We start from the raw sequence: 23,272 nt of genomic DNA, 5'->3' as shown, positions 1-23,272 counted from the left end.
GAGCTTGAATCTCAGTTTGTGCAACCAGCAGAGCAGTAAGTTTCAGAGAGCAGTACAAGATATTTCATACCTCAAGCATAGACATAGCTTGTACAGGAGTATCCCAAAGCCCACTCACTTCATTCTTATAATATAAAGCACCATGGGTCCACTTTTTAGCACTAGGAATGTAACAAACCAGCCACCCTTGGCTTCGAGCCCATTGCACAAGCATTGCAAGTATGAAAGTTTTCCCACTTCCAGAAAGCCCATCAATGACCAGATGCTTCTTAAAACCAAGATCCGCATTGTCCAAGAAGCGCTGTTGTCTTACTAGCTTTTTCCGTTGATTATATGCTGCAAAACAAAGGCGCACCATCAAAAAAGATGTTTTTGTTGAATGTTATCACATTCTCTAGACCTGGAGTTAAAACAGCATTCCAATAACAAATAATTCTCCATGAATCAAGCAGATGATTCTTGAGATATTCTATTTAATGTTAAGAAAATCCACATGACATTTCAGGCAAGAAAAAAAGGGAAAAAAAGGAGCTTCACAAGTACAAAGCAATATATGCCGATATAAGTTAAGAGTCTCACCGATTATTACAGCCTCAAGAGCTTAACAAAGGTTAGCATAGGCACGAACAGAACATGCAGTTTTTGCATCATTCGCACAACTATACAATGTGTAGATACTCATTGTTTGCATTGGTTAGGGGTACGGTCAAAGTACTGACTATTTTTAAAATCTGAGTGAAAATATCCTTCCAAAGGTTGTAGCCTGAGGAAAATCATACCAAAAAAACAAAAACAAACAAAACAAATGATTCCTGCAATATCTCCAAGAATCTTCTGTCAGAGATCATAGCCTGGTTTCAGGCAGGCAGCAGCTGCACAGTCGGACTGTGCAGTCGGACTGCCACGTGGCAGTCCGACTGCCTGCAGCTGATTTTTATCAGGCTGCGCCCTATTTTGGCGCCCCATTCTAGGCAGATTTTCGCCTATTTATTGCTGACGTTTTCAGCAGTCTGGCATTCATTCTCTGTCGCAGATTACAGACCGGTGCCGTGCAGATCTCTGTCTCTGTTCGCAGATTTCAGACAGCAGACAGTGCAGACTGCAGCAGACTTCGAGGTGGACAGCAGGTCGCATCGTCGAGGTGGAGACACGCAGTCCGGCGCACTGCGCCCGTGTATATCTTTGTATTCAGCATTCTTTATACAGCAGATCTTCAGTGTACACTGTCTCTTTCTCTCCCTTCTCTCTCTGCGTTCTCTCTCTCTCAGTCCTACGCTTCCGCACCGCTGCACTCTGACATGGTATCAGAGCTGTGTTTGAGGGCTGACTGAGCGCAGAATCAACCTGAAGAGGAGTTTCCATCGCGACACAAATTTGCGTTTTTTGCGTTTAAGGGCAGACAGGAGGGCTGCGCCTTGGAACAAGGCTGAAACGAGTGTGGGCGCACAGGAAAGGAGTACAGGTGGTGGATTTGCTGCTGTTTACTGCTGTTTCTCGCGGAGAAAGTTTGAGTTTTCAACCTAAAAGTGCAGGTTTTGCTTTTTCATCGCCTCCAGCGGGTGAAGGAGCTTCGGGACGCTGAAGAGCCTTAGCAGGCTGAGTCTACTCAGTCAGAGGGGGCTGCTTTTGCGTTTGAGAAGGCATTGCAGGTGAAGATGTCTACAGAGATGGACCTGGAGTTCCAGGCGATTATGGACCGGAAGGTGCCTGTCCTACCGGCTCTTCCTACAGATCAGAAGCTCGACGGCGACAACTACCGCATTTGGCGCGTTATGATGTTGGCCATTCTGGAGTCCTATGATTTGGCGGAGTTGGTACAGGAAGATATTGACCGGCCTTCGGTAAGAGATGAGTCCAAACTCTCTTCTGATGCTCGTGCGGAGTTGGCCAGGGCCCAGTCTCATTGGGACAAACTGAATGCCCGGATTCGATCCTTTCTCTTTCTATCATGCACTACAGCCGTGATCGCTCACATCGAGCACTTGACGGTGGCTCGTGAGATATGGCTGGAGCTTGATCAAATGTACAATCGGATGACCCTGATGAAGAGGGTTTCTTTGGAGGTTCAGATGCGGACCTTGTCCGTCAATAAGTCTTCTTCGCTAAGGGAACACATTAACAAGCTAAGGCAGCTACAGATGCAGGTTCAGAATGCGGGGAAGCCGATCTCCTCCGAAGACATGGCGATTACACTCTTGTCCCAGTTGCCGCCACGATTCGGTACATTCTACTCTGCCCTTATTGCTTCGGGGCGAGAGTCTACTCTTCGGTGGGAAGAGTTGGTTCCTATGGTCTTGGACCAAGAGGAACAGTTAAAGGGACAGAATGCTTCCAAGACGGAGGCGTTGACAGGTCAAGCCTCTCAGAAGAAGGGGAAGGACCAAAAGAAGAAGAAGGGGGATAACAAGTCCAAGAAGGACAAGGAGAAGGACAAGGACAAAGACTCCACATGTCATATTTGTGGAAAGACTGGCCATTGGAAGAAGGATTGCCCTGACAAAGACTCGAAGGACACCAAGAAGAAGGAAACCAAGGATTCTGGAGCGGTGGCTGCACCCTCATCAGCTGCATTTCTACACTTAGTTGTCATTGAGGACGCTTCACCGAATGCTTCTGATGCTGCGATGGTGGCTTCCCAATCTCGAGAGTGGATTATTGATAGTGGTGCCTCACGGCACATGACTCCTTCATCAGATGGTGTTGCCCAGCTGCGACCTTCGCGTGGGCAGGTTCTCATTGGAGACAGCTCTTCTGTTTCTATTGCAGGTCGGGGTAAGATGCAGCTTATTCCGGATGGACGAGGTGGCACCCATACTTCAGAGGTTTTGCATGTACCAGGATTGGGGTACCATCTCCTTTCAGTTCATAAGATTTGCTCCCTTGGTCTTCTGGTGGAGTTTGACAGTTCTACAGTGCGAGTCCTTGATCGTGAATCGAGGTAAAGCAGTAACCTGTTGTAGACCGCCTGTGGTCCACGTCACCGGCCCAATCCGAGTCGCTCCAACCTGCAAGTACAAGATCTGACCCATCTGTCCCTGCGGGGTAATGAATCCCCAAATCAGACGTCCCCCTCAGATACCGAAGTATCCTCTGAGCAGCCTGCCAATGCACCGTCTTAGGTTCACTCATGAACCCTGCCAAGAGCCCAACAGCAAAACATAGATCAACCCTGGTGTTGAGAAGCCAAATCAAAGACCCTATCAACTGTCGATAGCGGGAAGCATCCGCCAAAGCAGAAGCTGAGTGGGAAGTGGCCTTCCAGTTCGGATCCATAGGAGTAGAGAGGGCCCGACAATCTTCCATCTCAAAAGACACCAAGAGCTCCTGTACATATCTCTGTTGGGAGAGAAAGATCCCCCTCTGAGACTGAAAAATCTCATGTCCTAAAAAGAAATGGAGTAGCCCCAAATCCGTCATCTCGAACGTCCGATGTAAAGCTGACTTTGTCTCCTGGACCTGCTGTGCATCATCACCTGTGACAATCAAATCATCAACATATAATACAAACAACACACAACCATCCTCGGAAGTGTGAACATACAGCTGCGGATCGGCCTTGGACCGCCGATACCCCAACTGAGATTGGAGGAACGAATCAATCTTCTCGTTCCAAGCTCGCGAGGCCTGCTTGAGACCATACAGGGCCTTCTTCAACCGGTAGACTTTCCCATCTGAAGAACCAAAGCCAGGAGGCTGCTCAACGTAGATCTCCTCCTTTAAATCACCATTCAGGAAGGCCGACTTCACATCCAGCTGGTAAACAGGCCATCTCCTATGGCCAGCCAAAGCAAGAACAGCTCTAATGGTTGCCATACGAGCTGTAGGGGCAAAGGTGTCATGACAGTCAATCCCTGGGCGCTGGGCAAAACCCTTAGCAACAAGGCGAGCCTTGTGCTTATCCAAAGTACCATCACTGAGATATTTGGTCTTGAAGACCCACTTGACTCCAATCACCTTCTTCTTCGGGGGGCGTGGCACAAGTGACCAAGTGCCATTCCTCTCAATACCCTCCAACTCAGCTTCCATAGCTTTCTTCCATGGGGCGGACTGTAAAGCCTCCTTCACGGAGGTGGGCTCTCGATCCTGCATAACTCGGGACATCAAACAATAATTGGAGCACACAAGCTCCGAAGAATGCGCCTGGTGCCTCCGTGACCGCCGCGGACCATCCTGCGGTCCCCACTCCTCAGGAACCCCCTCGATCCCTGAATCACGGAGTGTGTCACGGGCCCAGCGAGGAGGAGGCCGAACCTCCCCTCGTCGTTCTCCATCAATAGAAGACTCTGGAATGTCCACCAGTGGTAACTCCTCAGAAGGATCCGGTGGAACAGTAGACTCTGTGTCAGAAACAGAATCATAATCAAACGGCACAGGCTCCAGTGGAACTGTAGAAGGAGCCAAACTCTCCCCTGGATCTCCAAGAACGGGATGCTCCTCACCCGTTGAAGAAGCCGGAACCTCCTCAAACCGCACATCACGGCTAGTATATACATCCCGCTTGACGGGATCATACAGTCGGTAGCCTTGGGACTGGGAGCTGTAGCCAACAAATACCTGTTTGCGGGACGCCGCTTCAAATTTGTCACGGTGAGCTTTGGGAATGTGAACATAGGCATCGCACCCAAAGACCCGAAAGTAAGAAACATCTGGCTTCGACCCAAAATACGCCTCAAATGGAGTCATCCCTTCCACGGCCGAAGTAGGGGATCGATTAAGGATGTGGACAGCAGTAGCCACAGCCTCGGCCCACAGAACCTGGGGGGTCTGTCGGTGCTCCATCATGGTGCGCGCCATCTCGATCACACTGCGATTCTTCCGTTCGAGAATACCATTTTCTTGTGGAGTATTCGTATTGGCAAACTCCTGGTGAATTCCTCTATCTGCACAAAACCGAGTAAATTCATTAGAGACAAATTCACCTCCCTTGTCGGATCGCAAGGTCTTCAACTTCCGGCCTGATCGGTTCTCCTCAAAGAGAAGCCAATCCTTGTAGTGCGAGAAAGCTTCTGATTTTAGTGCCAAAAAATAGGCCCATGTCATCCTGCTATAGTCATCCACGATCAGCATGAAGTACGAGCTCCCACGCAGAGACTCATTCCTCATAGGGCCACATAGATCCGTAGATACTAACTCCATCGGTGAAGTAGACCGCCGCGAAGCGGTGTGGGGAATGGCATCCCTATGCTGCTTCCCCCTTATGCAGGAGACACAAGGCTGCTGGCTCACCACTATATCCGGCAACCCTCGAACAAGCTGTCCCCGTGACGCCTTCCGAAGATAGTCATAGTTCAGGTGACCAAACCTAGCATGCCATAATTCAGACTGTGACTGTGAGGTAAGAAGAAGAGTAGAGACGGCAGTGGAAGACTTCAGTTTGTAAATGCCGTTCTCCTCATATCCAGATGATAGAACCTTCCTCAATTCACGATCAAGGACTCGCACTGTAGAACTGTCAAACTCCACCAGAAGACCAAGGGAGCAAATCTTATGAACTGAAAGGAGATGGTACCCCAATCCTGGTACATGCAAAACCTCTGAAGTATGGGTGCCACCTCGTCCATCCGGAATAAGCTGCATCTTACCCCGACCTGCAATAGAAACAGAAGAGCTGTCTCCAATGAGAACCTGCCCACGCGAAGGTCGCAGCTAGGCAACACCATCTGATGAAGGAGTCATGTGCCGTGAGGCACCACTATCAATAATCCACTCTCGAGATTGGGAAGCCGCCATCGCAGCATCAGAAGCATTCGGTGAAGCGTCCTCAATGACAACTAAGTGTAGAAATGCAGCTGATGAGGGTGTAGCCACCGCTCCAGAATCCTTGGTTTCCTTCTTCTTGGTGTCCTTCGAGTCTTTGTCAGGGCAATCCTTCTTCCAATGGCCAGTGCTGTCCACCTCGAAGTCTGCTGCAGTCTGCACTGTCTGCTGTCTGAAATCTGCGAACAGAGACAGAGATCTTGTACTTGCAGGTTGGAGCGACTCGGATTGGGCCGATGACGTGGACCACAGGCGGTCTACAACAGGTTACTGCTTTACTTTGGGTGCAGGTGTTATTTCTTGGAGTAGCAAGAAGCAGCCCACAGTAGCCCTTTCGTCTACTGAGGCGGAGTATCGGGCCGCGTCTTCCACCACATGCGAGGTTGTGTGGCTTCGGAGACTGTTGGAGGAGCTTGGGTGCCCCCAGACTCGTCCTACATTGCTGCGATGTGACAATGAGAGTTGCATTGCCTTGGCGAGGAATCCTGTTTTTCATGCCCGGACGAAGCACATTGAGATCCAGTACCACTTCATCCAAGAAAAGCTTTTGGATGAAACCATCACTGTGGAGTATTGCAAGACGGAGGATAATCTTGCGGATTTGTTTACGAAGGCGCTTCCTCAGGCTCTACTTCGGCAACATTCCAGATCCCTCAGGCTTCTGCCCTGTCCAGGCTCTGAGAGGGGGTGTCAGAGATCATAGCCTGGTTTCAGGAAGGCAGCAGCTGCACAGTCCAGCTGCACAGTTGGACTGTGCAGTCAGACTGCCACGTGGCAGTCCGACTGCCTGCAGCTGATTTTTATCAGGCTGCGCCCTATTTTGGCGCCCCATTCTAGGCAGATTTTCGCCTATTTATTGCTGACGTTTTCAGCAGTCTGGCATTCATTCTCTGTCGCAGATTACAGACCGGTGCCGTGCAGATCTCTGTCTCTGTTCGCAGATTTCAGACAGCAGACAGTGCAGACTGCAGCAGACTTCGAGGTGGACAGCAGGTCGCATCGTCGAGGTGGAGACACGCAGTCCGGCGCACTGCGCCCGTGTATATCTTTGTATTCAGCATTCTTTATACAGCAGATCTTCAGTGTACACTGTCTCTTTCTCTCCCTTCTCTCTCTGCGTTCTCTCTCTCTCAGTCCTACGCTTCCGCACCGCTGCACTCTGACATCTTCTTAGTATATAGACAAGGCCAAGCCAAATATTCCACACAGGTGAATCTTCTTAGTATATAGACAAGACCAAGGCCAAGCCAAATACTCCACACAGGTGATAGTATGTGCTGGCAGTGAGACTTCCATATCTGAAAGGTGGTCCAATAGAGGAAGCTCTAGACTAGGAATACAACTGACAACACGTGCATATGAGAGTGCGCAACGAAAGGGAAACATGAAACATGCAAAGCAAAAGAAGAGAGAGACAGCAAGGAAGAAGAGAATGGAGTGATAACTCTGCACTGTATTTGAATCGAAAGCTGAATACAATGGCAAACTAATCAATCCCTGCACACAAGCCCAAGCATTAGTGAGGACATCAGATCAGGCTGATGACAATGGCAGCAACAAAGATGGAGAAAGGCTGACAATAGGGTGCCCTGTCAACCTGCAAGACAAGTGAATGACCAGCCAAGTGTTGGGCCCTTTTTTCTTTTGGTTGTGTTTGTGTGTTTTTTTTTTTTTTTTTTTTTTGGGGGGGGGGGGGGGGGGGGGGGGTATATAGATAGGTAATATGCTGGCCGACATGCACAAAAATAATACAATAATGCTAGGTGAAAATAAAACAAGCCACCCTAATAAATGCAGGCTGCCCACCACCACTGGAAAAGAAATGCAAAGGCTGTAAACAGCCCTCTGCTACTATTGACACACCCTAAACTCACTGAAAAAGCCCACAAACATAGTGAGCTCAAAAAGTTAGAGCTCCTATATCTCCATCAAACTCTAACAAAGCTCACAACCAAGAGATTACAAACCAATAAAATACAAGCTATCACCCCCTCTCAACCCAAAGACTAGATGTGATGAAGCATAGTAGCCTAATACAAAGGTTTCATTAAGAGACATGTTGCATTGTCCTCTGTGGGACAATAGGCTACTACTAACTCAAAATCCACGATCCACTCCCCTACAAATCAATATTGAACATCAATGTGCTTCATGCAAGCATGAACACAAGGTTCTTCACCAAAGCTAGGGCACTTTGGTTATCCACAAGGAACTTAGTAGGTCATGTCTATGGAAAGCCAATCTCCACTAACAATCAACAAAGCCAAACTGCCTCCTTTGATGTACAACAAAGAGCCCAATACTCCGCCTTTGTAGAATATAAGGTCATGGTAGGTTGCTTGTTACCGCTCCGTGAGATAGCTCTGGATCAAATGGATAGAGCAAAACCTATAGTGGAGTGTCTAGACTCCACATCTCTTGCTCAATCTGAGTCACTCCATATAGCAAGAGTCAAGACTAGCACCTCTCCATACATGATTCCATAGAATTGAGCCCCATGTATATAGCGCAACACCCACAAATCACTTTGCTAGTGAGCCTAAGTAGGGGTCTTTAGGAAAGAAGATAGAATGCCACCACAAAGGAAATGTCAAGCCTAGTATGCATAAGCTAGATCAAGAGCACATAAGGCACTTGTACGGAATAGCATCTAGTAGGGGATCTCTGGGAGTCACCAACTTGGACTTAAGGTCCATGGGTATGAAATGGACTTACACTCTACCGTACCAAACTCCGAAAGAAACTCGGAGATATAACTATGCGAGGAAATAAAGATGCTTGTTACATTAATAAGGTAATTTATGGGAGACAGGAGCGAGGGATGACCGTCTGGGGGCCTTGGGCACCCGAACGGGGTCAAGGGGAGCCTAGAGGGTAAGAGAGTCTAAGAATAGTAGGACTCACCTGAAGCAGACGGCTGGCAGAGGAAATGGGGAGAGAGGAGCTAGCACTCATCTAGGCGAGGTTGGGAGGTGAAAGAAGAGACTCGTGCCATTTCATACACACCAGACTTGACCGTCGTCAGGAGTTTTGGCTACTTCTGGTCTACTCATCAGACGCACCACACTGGTATCAGAGCCGCCAGATCCTCATGAAGAGCCGCCGAGACACGTCAGTCGTCATTTTTTGTGTGTGTTAACAAAGGCGATTACGACGGACAGGGACAAAACGGATTACGTTTATCGTCAACATTCCTGCGGGCGATTACGATGGGACTAAGTCCGGTTTTAATCTTTAATCTTTAATCTTTTTGGTTCACAACCTATGTTCCCACGTGACCTGATAGGGGGTGATTAATTACACCCATACCCAGCGCTCCTGCCGACAGGCCGTGTTCCCAGCTGCCTTGTTCTTTCCGCCATCTCTACTTTATAGAGATCATTGATTTCTGTTTTATTGTAATCAGGGAAGTACCCCAACTTGTATGCAAATTTCTTATATTTGCTTTCCAATTCCAGTGTATTAATGGAGGGGAAAGGGAGAGAGGGGGTAATCGAAGGCTCTAGTTCTGGAGACCACCCTATGGTAGATCCACATGAAACAGAAATACAAGAAGAACAATGGGAAGATTTTTTTGCCACACGAGAACAATTCGATGATCTAACTGCTCGTGTGCAAGCACAGGGGGTTCAAATGGAATTTCTAACTCAAACACTCACCAAAATAAAATCTCAATTAACCTTATTACTAGAAAGGGATGAAAATAAGCTAGAAACCTCAGATATTCCATCTTCATCAAAAGATTTAGATGTAACTATGAGAGATCCTAGGGAACCCCACCAAAAGTTGAGGGATAACCCAATGTTAAAAGATATGAAACCCCCTTAGTTTCATGGGGAGGAAAAAGATAGAAATAAAGACACTATCTTTAATTTTCTCCAAAAATGGAAGGATTTGCACAAACTTAAAAATACTCCATCACATCTCCAAGCGCTGGAGGCCAGTTTAACTTTAGGGCCAAAGGCATATAAATGGTGGCGAACTTTAAAGGAAGCAAATAAAATACCTGAAACTTGGACTCAATTTGAATCGGTCTTTTTGAAAGAATTCCTTCCTTAAAATGAAATGGAATGGGAAGATTGGGATTATGTCTAACAAAAGGGAAGACCACTGCTGACATATCTGGAGGAATATCGTGAGATAATCCTCAAATTGGAAGGAATAGATGAATTTCAAAAGACAAGAGGATTCATTAGGGGACTAGATAAGGCCTGTAAAAAGAAAGTAAAAAAGGAGTTCACCTAAGACGCTTGAAGAGACAATTAAATTTGCATTAATCAATGAAGATAGTACGCATCCAGGTACACTCACTAGTCTCACTAATACAAAGCCTAAGACTAACGAATTGGAAACCCAAAATTTGTAGGCAAATTTAAAAGGAAAATGCCATTTCTTAAGGGCAAGAAACAACCCTTTGAAAAGAAACAATATGTAAGGCCAAAGTTAAGTCAAGATGACTTTGATAAGGCCAAAAAAGAAAGGCTGTGTTTCAATTGCCTATCCCCTAACCATGCTGCCTAGAATTGCCCTCAAAGGAAAAAGAGGGAAGATAAGGAAAGGATAAGGACAAGGGCAAGGGAAAAGAAAAACAAATCCATATAGTGCAGACCCTGGAATTAAAGGGGCATGAAAGGTATAAATCTTTAGAGGTCTTGCACAAGGATGTACAACACAGGTGTTGTATGTCAACTTCTATGTGGCAGCCTACCTTTGGGCCACATGATTTAGTTAGAGTGCATGGATTGATAGCTGGAAAGAGGGTTAGAGTCATGATTAATGACTCTGCTACCCACAATTTCATGAATTATGCACTTGTCAAAAAATTGAAACTTCCCCAACAAAAGAGTGGGCATCAATATGTTGTTCGTATGATGCAAGGTCAAGATAATAAAATATGGGATACAATGGTATCCAATTTGGAAATTGAGATCCAAGGATATAAAGATAAACTTGATTTCCAAATTATGAATATGGAAAGAGCCGATATTGCTTTAGGGAGGGAGTGGCTATGGGGATTGGAACCATCCTTAAAACGTAGTTATCATCATAATACACTGGAATTTGAAAGGGATGGTAAGACTTTTGTGATTCAAGGTGAACATGAAGTATGTAATAACCCTTTGTTGTGTTCCACTGAAGTTCAGAAGCTGATAAAGAAGGAGGCTTGTGAGGTATATATGTTATGGTCTCTTCCTATACAAAACACTTTTACTTTCTGTAATATAAAGCAACAATTTTCTTATGTTTGTGAGTTGAATGTAAGTAATGAATTAAGTGGTTTGTTAGATGAATTTAAAGATGTGTTTCCTTCTGATTTACCAAGTGGCCTTCCACCAGACAGGGGTGATATAAATCACCCAATTGACATAGATAGGGAAACACACCCTATTTCTAAACCACCTTATAAGTTAAGTGAAACACAGCACCAAGAAGTTGAAAGACAAATTAAAGATTACCTTGATAAAGGGTTTATACAACCCAGCAATTCACCTTGGGCTTCGCCAATTTTATTAGTAAAGAAAAAAGACGGTTCTATGCAACTTTGTGTTGATTATAGAGCACTTAATGAAAGGATAAATTTTCTATGCCCAGAATGGAAGATCTTTTTGATCAATTACAAGGGGCAAAATTCTTCACAAAAATAGACTTAAGATCAGGCTATCACCAAGTAAGAATTAAGACACAGGATGTTCCTAAGACAGCATTTCGCACTAGATATGGGCATTATGATTTTTTGGTGATGCCTTTTGGCCTCACTAACGCACCAACTACCTTTATGAAGCTAATGAATAGTGTGTTACGGCCCTATCTAGGACATTTTGTAATAGTCTTCTTGGATGATATCTTGATCTTTAGTAGATCAAAAGAATAACATTTGGAACACTTACGATTACTATTCCAATTGTTAAGAACACATTCCCTTTATGCGAAGAAAACTAAATGTGAATTCTTCGCACAAGAGGTCAAATATTTGGGACATATTATCTCGAAAGAGGAAATTAAGATGGATCCAGAAAAAGTAAGGGCAATTATTGAATGGCCATCTCCAAGAAACCTGGAAGAGCTGCAGATCTTCCTAGGGTTATCTGGATTTTATCGTAAATTCATTCGAGATTATGCCAAAATAGCTGTTCCAATGCAGACCAACTTAAAGGGAAAAGGAAGATCTTTAATTGGGGAACAGACCAAAATGAAAGTGCTCAAAAACTTAAGGTAGCTATTGCTACAGCTCCAGTACTATTAATTGTGGATCCCAATAAACCATTTGTGGTTGAAGCCGATGCCAGTGATAAGGCGATAGGCGCGGTCTTATTACAAGAAGGTCGACCAGTTGCTTTTGAAAGCAAGAAATTAGACCGTGCAAAACGGAACTCTTCTATTTATGAGAGAGAGTTGTATGCAATAGTACATGCAATGAAGAAATGAAGGCACTATCTGTACGGTGCCAAACTTTTGATCTTGTCGGATCATGAAAGCATTAAGTGGCTTAATGACCAACTGGATCTACAAGGGCGTAAAGCCAGATGGACCGAACTCCTCCAAGAGTTCGACTATGAGATAAGGTATAGAAAAGGAAAGTATAATATAGTGGTTGATGCACTCAGTAGAATGCCCATCATAAATGAATTGAGTTTTACTCAGTTCACTTCTGATTTACTTGAATCTTTGAAAGGAAAATGCCAGGTTGATCCGGCATATTCCAACATATGGGAAGCAATAAATAATGGGGATCCAAATGGAAGAGCCTCCACAAAGGAAGGAATATCTGAGGATGTTCATCAAGGAAATGGAGCATCAGGGGTTGCTCAAATGAGATTCAAGTGGAAGAATTTTACCATTGATAATGGTTATTTACTCTACAAGGGTAGGGTATGTGTCCCGAAAGATGAAGAAATAAGGCGCCGGGACATGATGAAGAAATAAGGCTCCAAATACTCTTTGAGTGTCATGATACCCCTAGCGCGGGACATCCAAAAGTTAATAAGACTTATAGTCTTATTAAAAGGCAGTTTTATTGGCCTGGAATGAATAAGGACGTTCCCTTGACTATGTGGTCAAATGTAATAAATGCCACGTTAATAAAGCTGAAAGATTGAAAATGGGAGGACTTCTCCATCCATTAGAGATTCCTTCGGGAAAATGGGAGAGTATCTCCATGGACTTTATTGTTGCGTTACCCAGAACACAGAGGGGGCACGACTCTGTGTGGGTGATTGTGGATAGGTTAACCAAAATGGCTAGGTTTATTCCAACTTCAACTGATGTTAAAACACTAGAATTGGCTAGATTGTTCGTAGAGAACACGTACCGATTGTATGGCATTCTAGCAAATATAGTTTCTGATCAGGATAGAAAATTTGATAGTCAATTTTAGCATGTTGTATTTAGGAAGTTGGATACTAAACTTAGCATGAGTACGGCGGATCATCCGCAAACTAATGGGCAAACTGAAAGGGTTAACCAAATCCTTGAAGATATACTCAGGGCATATGTAAGTAAAAGGCAAACTAATTGGGAAGAGTATCTACCGATAGCAAAGTTTGCATATAATAGTGCCAAGCACTCTTCCACTCGATATAGTCCATTTATGTTAATGTATGGGTTTCAGCCCAGAGCTCCTCATGCAGTAGGACTGCATAAGAAAAAGGTTCAAGCAGCCAAGGACTTTTTGGAGGATATGAATAATATGTTAAAGTTTGCTCAAGAAAATATTAAGAATGCTCAAAATCGAGCTAGAGCTTATGCAGATCCTCATCGAAGAGACATCTCCTTTGAAGAAGGGAAATTGGTCTATCTTAAAGTGCCTGAACAAACTAAAACCATGAAAACGGGACGATGTCCAAAGCTTTCACCCAGGTATTGTGGTCCTTTCACAATACTTAAAAGGGTAGGAGAACAGGCTTACAAGCTCCAACTACTTACTGGTAGTAAAACACATCCAGTTTTTCATATAAGTAAGCTAAGGAAGAAGCTGGGTGATTTGGATAATCTTATCTTAAATGATAATATTGAGGGGCTATTAGATGACCAATCTAATCCACATGAACCAGAAAGAATATTAAATGTTCGTAACAGACGAACAAGAAATATTATTTATCAAGAATATTTGGTCAAATGGAAAGATTGTTCAGAAGAAAGCTCAACATGGGAGCGAGTAAGTACCCTAAGGAAAAGGTTTCTCAATTTACAGTTGGACCTTCCAAGTATCGTTTTCGAGGACGAAACCGATTCTTAAGGAAAAAGAAATGTTACATTAATAAGGTAATTTATGGAAGACAGGCGCGAGGGATGATCGTCCGGGGGCCTTGGGCACCCGAACAGGGTCAAGGGGAGCCTAGAGGGTAAGAGAGCCTAAGAATAGTAGGACTCACCTGAAGCGGACGGCTAGCAGAGGAAACGGGGAGAGAGGAGCTAGCACTCATCTAGGCGAGGTTGGGAGGTGAAAGAAGAGACTCGTGCCATTTCATACACGCCAGACTTGACCATCGTCAGGAGTTTTGGCTACTTCTGGTCTACTCGTCAGACGCACCACAATGCCCTATGTCGATTGATAAATCTTAAGACCAAGGAAGAAGTGAAGGATACCAAGGTCCATCAAGTTGAACTCCTATCTCAAAATCTCTGGAGTCTAATCAACCTCCTATGAGTCACTCCTTGTAATAATCAAGTCATCCACATACAAGATGGCCAACACACACCTCTCTCCCTAAACCTTAAAATAAAGGCTAGGGTCATGATTTGATCGATGGAAGCTACTTTGTAGAAAGAACCTATCAATCCGCTAGTACCAAGCCCTCAAAGCTTGCTTCAGGTCATAGAGGACCTTCTGTAACTTGTAGACATGATCCTCCTCCCCTCGCACATGGAAATCAAGAGGTTGATCAACATAAATCTCCTCCTCTAAGATGTTGCTCAAGGAGGCAAACTTTACATCCATCTCGTAAAACGGCCATCAGTGATGAGTTTCAAGAGCCAAAACAACCCAAATGGTAGACATACAAGCCATAGGTGCCTCTGAGTAGTCCAAGCTTGCCCTCTATGGAAAACCCTTGGCAATAAGCCTAGATTTGTGCTTATCCGAGGTACCATCAGCCAAGTGTTTGGTGTTATAGACCCACTTCACGCCAATCACCTTCCACTTCCCTAGACACAAAACCAACTTCCAAGTCTTATTGCAATTTGTAGGTGCCATATCTTTGCTGCCCACACCTTGTTCATGGAGGAAATCTTAGTTGGAGCTGTCCACCATTGTTATCTATCACCTGGCGCCTGCTCCCCAACCTTCAACTACTATTGGCCATTGTTTCCAACTTTCACAATCGCACCCAACCTATCAACCTTGACCAGAACTTCAAGATTTCAAAATCACTAAGAGGCATGATTTGAGTATCAAGTTGGCTCAGTATCGGTGATTTCTAGCTAGATTCACCACTTACCTGAGTCAACTAATGATCAAGTCACTTTGTTCATGACTTCCAAATACATTACCACAAAAATACTTCATTTTATCTAGCAAGTTATTTCACAATCCCAATTACCCACCTTCTATCAGCTTGGGTGTCAACCACACTACATTATACTTGCATGTTCAATCATTTTCGTAAGACACCCTAATTTTCATATTTAGAGAGGGCCTTGATTTCCCAAAAGGTCAAGCAAGGTGGGGAAAAGAGCAACACTAAGACTAAGACTAGTAGTGAGGAACAAAATGACCCCCTCCAAGATTGAAATTGAGTTGGCAAAATGTCCCCAAAAAAAATAGATATTGTCAACATTGTCAAAAGGCTCGCCATTTTGATGACAAATGTCCATCAAAGGCCAAAGGCAATTTGCCCAAGACTAGACCCTCTTTCCTACATGGGAACTTGAGCACATCAAGCAAGGATACTTCAGCCTTGCCTCTACAGCCGAGAGGGGGTCATCCTCCATCCCAACAAGGTCAATCCATTGTTCACACAATGGTAGGACCATTTGCCCCTGTTGCACCCAAGGGGTTATTTAATTGGCCAAGCGATGCCACTACTATGGACTTCAGTCCTCAACCAATCCTTATCTCCATGAAGGATAGACTTGATGAGTCCCCTTCTCCCTTCGAATTGCCCTCGCCATCAAGTCCGCAACTAGAAGCACTTGAGAACACTTTTCCTAGGAATCCTCTAATCAAGCAAATCATGGAGCCTTCCTCCAATTCAAATGTAGGTGAAACAAATCGTAGTCGTACTACATTTCCCCCCTATGTATCAATTGATTCTCGTAGGGCACACTCTAGCCTATCTTCTCTCTTCCACTACGCATTCCTGCTCTTATTTTACCACCTCTTTAGCATGCCTAACTTTTTGTAGTGGGAAGCCCTTCATAACCCAACACATTGCACTCACGAGCACTTTACATTGAAGTTGAGGGAGGTGTGTTTTTTGGTCCTATGTAGTGTTTTTTATTCCTAACTTATCTTTTCAAGTTGGCATTGATCCCTACAGGACCTATCGATCGGTCAAAGTGGAGACTTGGATCATTCGCCACTCCTTGTATTGGTAACCCTTCTTTGATGGGGCTTCACACTCTAGACCAGCCGAAGTCTTCTCTTCCGAAGGCCAAGTTCTTCCCTTCCTAAGCAATATCTTAGAGAGAGAGGGGGTGTTAGCTTCTTCTTTCACCATCCGATAGTGAGAGGAGGCGGTATTCTTCTCTTGGTGGTTACTAGATTTTGGCTCTTCCTACCATTGTATCATCATCTATTTGGATCTTGACAGCAAGTGGACAATTCTCCTACAAAGAGATTGTTCAAGTGGCACCATTGCGTAGCGTTTTGCTCAAGCATAAGATATTGCATTGCTCTTCCTACCATTGTATCATCATCTATTTGGATCTTGACAGCAAGTGGACAATTTCCCTACAAAGAGATTGTTCAAGTGGCACCATTGCGTAGCGTTTTGCTCAAGCATAAGATATTGCATTCCCCTCTATGCATTGGCATTTTGTTCTTGTAATCATGCATCTATGTATGTTTATCCCTTTTTAGTCAAAGAGTGGTCAACCCTAGATCCACCATATTTGCGACAGCTCACATGGCAATCTCCCTAGGCAATCTCTATGGCAACATTCCACACATACCCTCCACGTATTTTTCTTTAACAACACCCATGGGTGTACAGGATCGCTTTTTATTTTGTGATGTGTTGGATTTGACCATCCCTTTATATTTTCCCCTTGGGCAAAGATACTTAATAGGGTCAAATCAAACTCAAAAGAAAACAAACAAACTAACAAAAAATCCCAAAAAACAAAAAGAAGTTAAAAGTCGTTCCATCACCTTTGCATGTCCTGATAGGCCATTGGCAGTCAACAAGCACTCTGTGTAATGCCTTGGCCTCCCTAGGGTGACCCTTTGGACTCCCTTGGTAAGATAACCATTGCCTCTGTGGTCTTGATAGGTCCTTGGGCAATCAACATACACCCTTGGCCCAATGCCATGACTACTTTTGGATGGGATACCTTCGAATGATTATGGGCTAAGCTATGCTTTGCAATTCCTTGCTAGTTTCAACTTTGGGCTTGAGGAGGGCTAAAAAACATATTACACATTGATTAGCTCTTTATTACAATCCCGAAACATGCTTATTACCAAAAGTTTTATTAAACAACCACTTTTCTAGAGAGCATCTGTGTCTCATAAGCCAAACCCTAATTTAAAAGGATCCTATCATCTATAAATAGAAGACAACCCTACCACTTTGTAACGTGTCCACTTGTATCTTCAAGACACGTCTTAGCAATCCATCGGAAAGGATGTCTAGAAAGCTCCGCCCGGCACTCCCATGGAATGTTACGGGGTTTGCGATCTAGGGCTTTCCGCGTCTGCCACGTAGCGGAAGTATTCCGGCCGTTCCCACTTAGGATCGACTTGAATTAGGGTTTTCCTTATTGGTCATTTCCTAACGGCAACTAGCGTCGAATCCAAGCGAACTACTTTACGCAGAAACGCCAGGTCCGAAGCGGATTCACGCTGCACTTGGTTCAAGGAGAATGGGAAACGAGAGAGATGCAAGCTCAACCTCTCTGCCATAAGGCATAGTCCCATTCCCTTCCCCTAAAACAGCGTAAATATGGTTCAATCATAACTCTAGGTCAACGCTTTTGTTGTTCGTGTTCTTTGACGATCTTCCTACTGTCCATCGTGATTTGAGAAAAGTTCCCGGCCAACCGGGACCACCCATCCGTAGGACGGACCTATGGCCCATCCTCCGCACTTTTCTCGGGTTGTTTTAGTTATTTAATTACCTAACACATTAGTTGGACATGTAACAACCAGCTTCTTTAATTAACCCGTTAGGCACTCGTTCCTTCACGTAATCTTATCACTTGACATAGAAAAATAATATCAGACAATTTCCTTATTAACAAGTTATCATATTTATCTTTGAAATACAAAGAGTCTAGCCCGTAGGCTTATCCACAATCCACCCAAAGGCTATCCAGCAATCCACAGGGATCACTAGTCCAAGTTTCCGCCCGTAGACTAGTATGCGGGCCTCGAGATCCAATCCCAAGTCACGTTAGCCTCTTGTGCAGGACCCGGAAAGCGAGGGATTTACGGCCAGAGCCCCCCTTGGCACCCAAGCGTCCTCCTGCTCCAAGTAGCGCTCAACGGAGAGACCTCTCGCGGCGGGTTCGGTCCACTTGCCCGGCGCGGTTAACAACCCCCTTGGTTAGGGTCAGGCAGGCAGTCGGGGGTAACTGAAGCTGCCTCTCCCTTCAGGCCTTCAACCTAAAGTATAGATATCCATTTATCTTTTAATTCATTGATCAAACAAAGCCAAACAGTGCTCTAAAATCTGTAGCAAGCACAAACATTTCCATTGATCGTTTTTGTTGGCAAACTGCTAAGGAATGAATCCTTCTTTTCGAATGCGTCAAGCACTCAATCCGAGATGACTTGCAACTTGGCAAGATCCCCTATATCCTGGGTTAGGGCATACCCTATTAACCAGACTTGGTCAAACCTTAAGTTCATTGGTTATTTCAGTTTGTCGGTTGGTCTTTTGTTTCCAATCAATCTTCTTTACTCAAGAAAGATACTAAATTAGGATGATTATTCATCTTCTTGCAAGATAACTTGCGTAAGGACCTGCTAACTTCATTGCGAGAACTTGGCCATTCCCTTGTGATCCAATCACAAGATCATATTGTTAGAGATCAGATCACTGTGCAATCGGAGAGGCAGAGTGCAGTCGGACTGTACAGTCGGACTGCCACGTGGCAGTCCGACCTGTACAGTCAGTCGGCTACATTTAATGCAGCCGACAAGGTATTTCTGGCGCCCTATTTCCAGGCAGTTCTCGGCTATTTATTCCTGGCAGTTTCAGCAGTCTGACACACTTCTCTGACGCAGATTACAGACCGGTGACGCGCAGATTCTGTCTCTGTTCACAGATTTCAAACAGCAGACAGTGCAGACCGCAGCGGACTTCGAGGTGGACAGCAGGTTGCATCGTCAAGGTGGAGACACGCAGTCCAGCGCACTGCGCCCGTGTATATATCTGCATATCTTTGTATTCAGCATTCTTTATACAGCAGATCTTCATCGTCCACTGTCTCTTTCTCTCTCTTCTCTCTCTGCGTTCTCTCTCTCTCAGTCCTACACTTCCACACCGCTGCACTCTGACATGGTATCAGAGCAGTGTTTGAGGGCTAACTGAGCGCAGAATCAACCTGAAGAGGAGTTTCCATCGCGACACAAATTTGCGTTTTTTGCGTTTAAGGGCAGACAGGAGGGCTGCGCCTTGGAACAAGGCTGAAACGAGTGTGGGCGCACAGGAAAGGAGTACAGGTGGTGGATTTGCTGCTGTTTACTGCTGTTTGACGCGGAGGAAGTTTGAGTTTTCAGCCTACAAGTGCAGGTTTTGCTTTTTCATCGCCTCCGGCGGGTGAAGAAGGTTCAGGACGCGGAAGAGCCTTAGCAAGCTGAGTTTTCCCAGTCAAAGGGGGCTGCTTTTGCGTTTGTGAAGGCATTGCAGGTGAAGATGTCTACAGAGATGGACTTGGAGTTCCAGGCAATTATGGACCGGAAGGTGCCTGTCTTACCGGCTCTTCCTACAGATCAGAAGCTCGACGACGACAACTACCGCATTTGGCGCGTCATGATGTTGGCCATCCTTGAGTCCTATGATTTGGCGGAGTTGGTACAGGAGGAGATTGACCGGCCCTCGGTAAGAGATGAGTCCAAACTCTCTTCCGATGCTCGTGCGGAGTTGGCCAAGGCCCAGTCTCATTGGGACAAACTGAATGCCAGGATTCAATCCTTTCTCTTTCTATCATGCACTACAGCCGTGATCGCTCACATCGAGCACTTGACGGTCTCGGGAGATATGGCTGGAGCTTGATCAGATGTACAATCGGATGACCCTAATGAAGCGGGTTTCTTTGGAGGTACAGATGCGGACCTTGTCCGTAAATAAGTCTTCTTCGCTACGGGAGCACATTAACAAGCTAAGGCAGCTACAGATGCAGGTTCAGAATGCGGGGAAGCCGATCTCCTCCGAAGACATGGCGATTACACTCTTGTCCCAGTTGCCGCCACGATTCGGTACATTCTACTCTGCCCTTATTGCTTCGGGGCGAGAGTCTACTCTTCGGTGGGAAGAGTTGGTTCCTATGGTCTTGGACCAAGAGGAACAGTTAAAGGGACAGAATGCTTCCAAGACGGAGGCGTTGACAGGTCAAGCCTCTCAGAAGAAGGGGAAGGACCAAAAGAAGAAGAAGGGGGATAACAAGTCCAAGAAGGACAAGGAGAAGGACAAGGACAAAGACTCCACATGCCATATTTGTGGAAAGACTGGCCATTGGAAGAAGGATTGCCCTGACAAAGACACGAAGGACACCAAGAAGGACACCAAAGATTCTGGAGCGGTGGCTGCACCCTCATCAGCTGCATTTCTTCATCTAGCTGTCATTGAGGACGCTTCACCGAATGCTTCTGATGCTGCAATGACGGCTCCCCAGGCTCGAGAGTGGATTGTTGATAGTGGTGCCTCACGGCACATGACTCCTTCATCAGATGGTGTTGCCCAGTTGCGACCCTCGCGTGGGCAGATTCTCATTGGAGACAGCTCTTCAGTTTCTGTTGCAGGTCGGGGTAAGATGCAGCTTATTCCGGATGGACGAGGTGGTACCCATACCTCAGAGGTTTTGCATGTACCAGGATTAGGGTACCATCTCCTTTCAGTTCATAAGATTTGCTCCCTTGGTCTTCTGGTGGAGTTTGACAGTACAACGGTGCGAGTCCTTGATCGTGAATCGAGGAAGGTTCTCTCATCCGGATATGAGGAGAACGGCATTTACAAACTGAAGTCTTCCACCGCCCTCTCTACTCTTCTTCTTACCTCTCAGTCACAGTCAGAGTTATGGCATGCTTGGTTTGGTCACCTGAACTATGACTATCTTCGGAGGGCGTCATGTGGACAGCTTGTTCGAGGGTTGCGGGATATAGTGGTGAGCCAGCAGCCATGTGTCTCCTGCATACGGGGGAAGCAGCATAGGGATGCCATTCCCCACACAGCTTCGCGGCGGTCTACTTCACCGATGGAGCTAGTATCTACGGATCTATGTGGCCCTATGAGGAATGAGTCCTTGCGTGGAAGCTCGTACTTCATGTTGATCGTGGATGACTATAGCAGGATGACATGGGCCTACTTTTTGGCATTAAAGTCAGAAGCTTTCTCGCACTTCAAGGATTGGCTTCTCTTTGAGGAGAACCGATCAGGCCGGAAGATGAAGACCTTGCGATCCGACAAGGGAGGTGAATTTGTGTCTAATGAGTTTGCTCGGTTTTGTGCAGATAGAGGAATTCACCAGGAGTTTGCCAATACCAATACTCCTCAAGAGAATGGTATTCTTGAACGGAAGAACCGCAGTGTGATCGAGATGGCGCGCACCATGATGGAGCACCAACAGACCCCTCAGGTTCTGTGGGCCGAGGCTGTAGCTACTGCAGTCCACATCCTTAATCGATCCCCTACTTCGGCCGTGGAAGGGATGACTTCATTTGAGGCTTATTTTGGGACGAAGCCAGATGTTTTTTACTTTCGGGTCTTTGGGTGTGATGCCTATGTTCACATTCCCAAGGCTCACCGTGATAAATTTGAAGCAGCTTCCCGAAAACAGGTATTTGTTGGCTACAGCTCCCAGTCCCAAGGCTACCGACTGTATGATCCCGTCAAGCAGGATGTGTACACTAGCCGTAATGTGCGGTTTGTGGAGGTTCCGGCTACTTCAACGGGTGAGGAGCATCCCGTTCTTGGAGATCTAGGGGAGAGTTGGGCTCCTTCTACAATTCCAGTGGAGCCCGTGCCTTTTGATTATGATTCTATTTCTGACACAGAGTCTACTGTTCCACCGGACACCTCTGAGGAGTTACCACCGGTGGATTTTCCAGAGTCTTCTGCTGATGGAGAACGACGAGGGGAGGTTCGGCCTCCTCCTCGCTCGGCCCGTGACACACTCCGTGATTCAGGGATCGAGGGGGTTCCTGAGGAGTGGGGACCGCAGGATGGTCCGCGGCGGTCACGGAGGCACCAGGCACATGCTACGGAGCTTGTTTGCTCCAACTATTGTTTGATGACCCGTGTTATGCAGGATCAAGAGCCCACCTCCGTGAAGGAGGCTTTACAATCCGCACCATGGAAGAAAGCTATGGAAGCTGAGTTGGAGGCTATTGAGAGGAATAGCACTTGGTCACTCGTGCCTCGCCCCCCGAAGAAGAAGGTGATTGGAGTCAAGTGGGTCTTCAAGACCAAATACCTAAGCGATGGTACTTTGGATAAGCACAAGGCTCGCCTTGTTGCTAAAGGTTTTGCACAGCACCCAGGGATTGACTGTCATGACACTTTTGCCTCCACAGCTCGTATGGCGACCATTAGAGCTGTTCTTGCTTTGGCTGGCCATAGGAGATGGCCCGTTTATCAGTTGGATGTGAAGTCGGCCTTCCAGAATGGTGATTTGAAGGAGGAGATCTATGTTGAGTAGCCTCCTAGTTTTGGTTCTTCAGATGGGAAAGTCTACAGGTTGAAGAAGGCCTTGTATGGCCTCAAGCAGGCTCCGCGTGCATGGAACGAGAAGATTGATTCGTTCCTCCAGTCTCAGTTGGGATATCGGCGGTCCAAGGCCGATCCGCAACTGTATGTCCACACTTCCGAGGATGGTTGTGTGTTGTTTGTATTATATGTTGATGATTTGATTGTCACAGGTGATGCTGCACAGCAAGTCCAAGAGACGAAGTCAGCTTTACATTGGACGTTCGAGATGACGGATTTGGGTCTACTCCATTTCTTTTTGGGCCATGAGATTTATCAGTCTTAGAGGGGGATCTTTATCTCTCAACAGAGATATGTACAGGAGCTCTTGGTGTCTTTTGAGATGGAGGATTGTCGGGCCCTCTCTACTCCTATGGATCCGAATTGGAAGGCCACTTCCCATTCAGCTTCTCCTTTGGTGGATGCGTCCCGCTATCGACAGTTGA

General features: G+C 45.8%; 1 protein-coding gene across 4 annotated transcripts in view; it reads right to left on the bottom strand.

Annotated features, from left to right (window-relative positions):
* LOC148034375 (mitochondrial 28S ribosomal protein S29-like protein) overlaps positions 1-23,272 on the bottom strand; it is a 95,777-nt gene that overhangs the window by 61,167 nt on the left and 11,338 nt on the right. For all 4 annotated transcript variants that reach the window (XR_015691066.1, XR_015691064.1, XR_015691065.1 and 1 more), the window contains exon 3: positions 71-336. Coding sequence is in view for 1 of the 4 variants with exons in the window: in XM_087679322.1 (XP_087535448.1) it covers positions 71-336 (266 nt within the window). In the remaining 3 variants the exon portion in view is untranslated. The remainder of the gene's footprint in view (positions 1-70; positions 337-23,272) is intronic.

Source organism: Lygodium microphyllum, chromosome 6, assembly GCF_053477565.2.
Source record: "Lygodium microphyllum isolate KBCC chromosome 6, Lygodium_microphyllum_v1.1.10, whole genome shotgun sequence".
Classification (NCBI taxonomy): Eukaryota; Viridiplantae; Streptophyta; class Polypodiopsida; order Schizaeales; family Lygodiaceae; genus Lygodium; species Lygodium microphyllum.
Note: the sequence above shows the minus strand (reverse complement) of the source record. Positions and strands in the feature narration are given on the sequence as shown.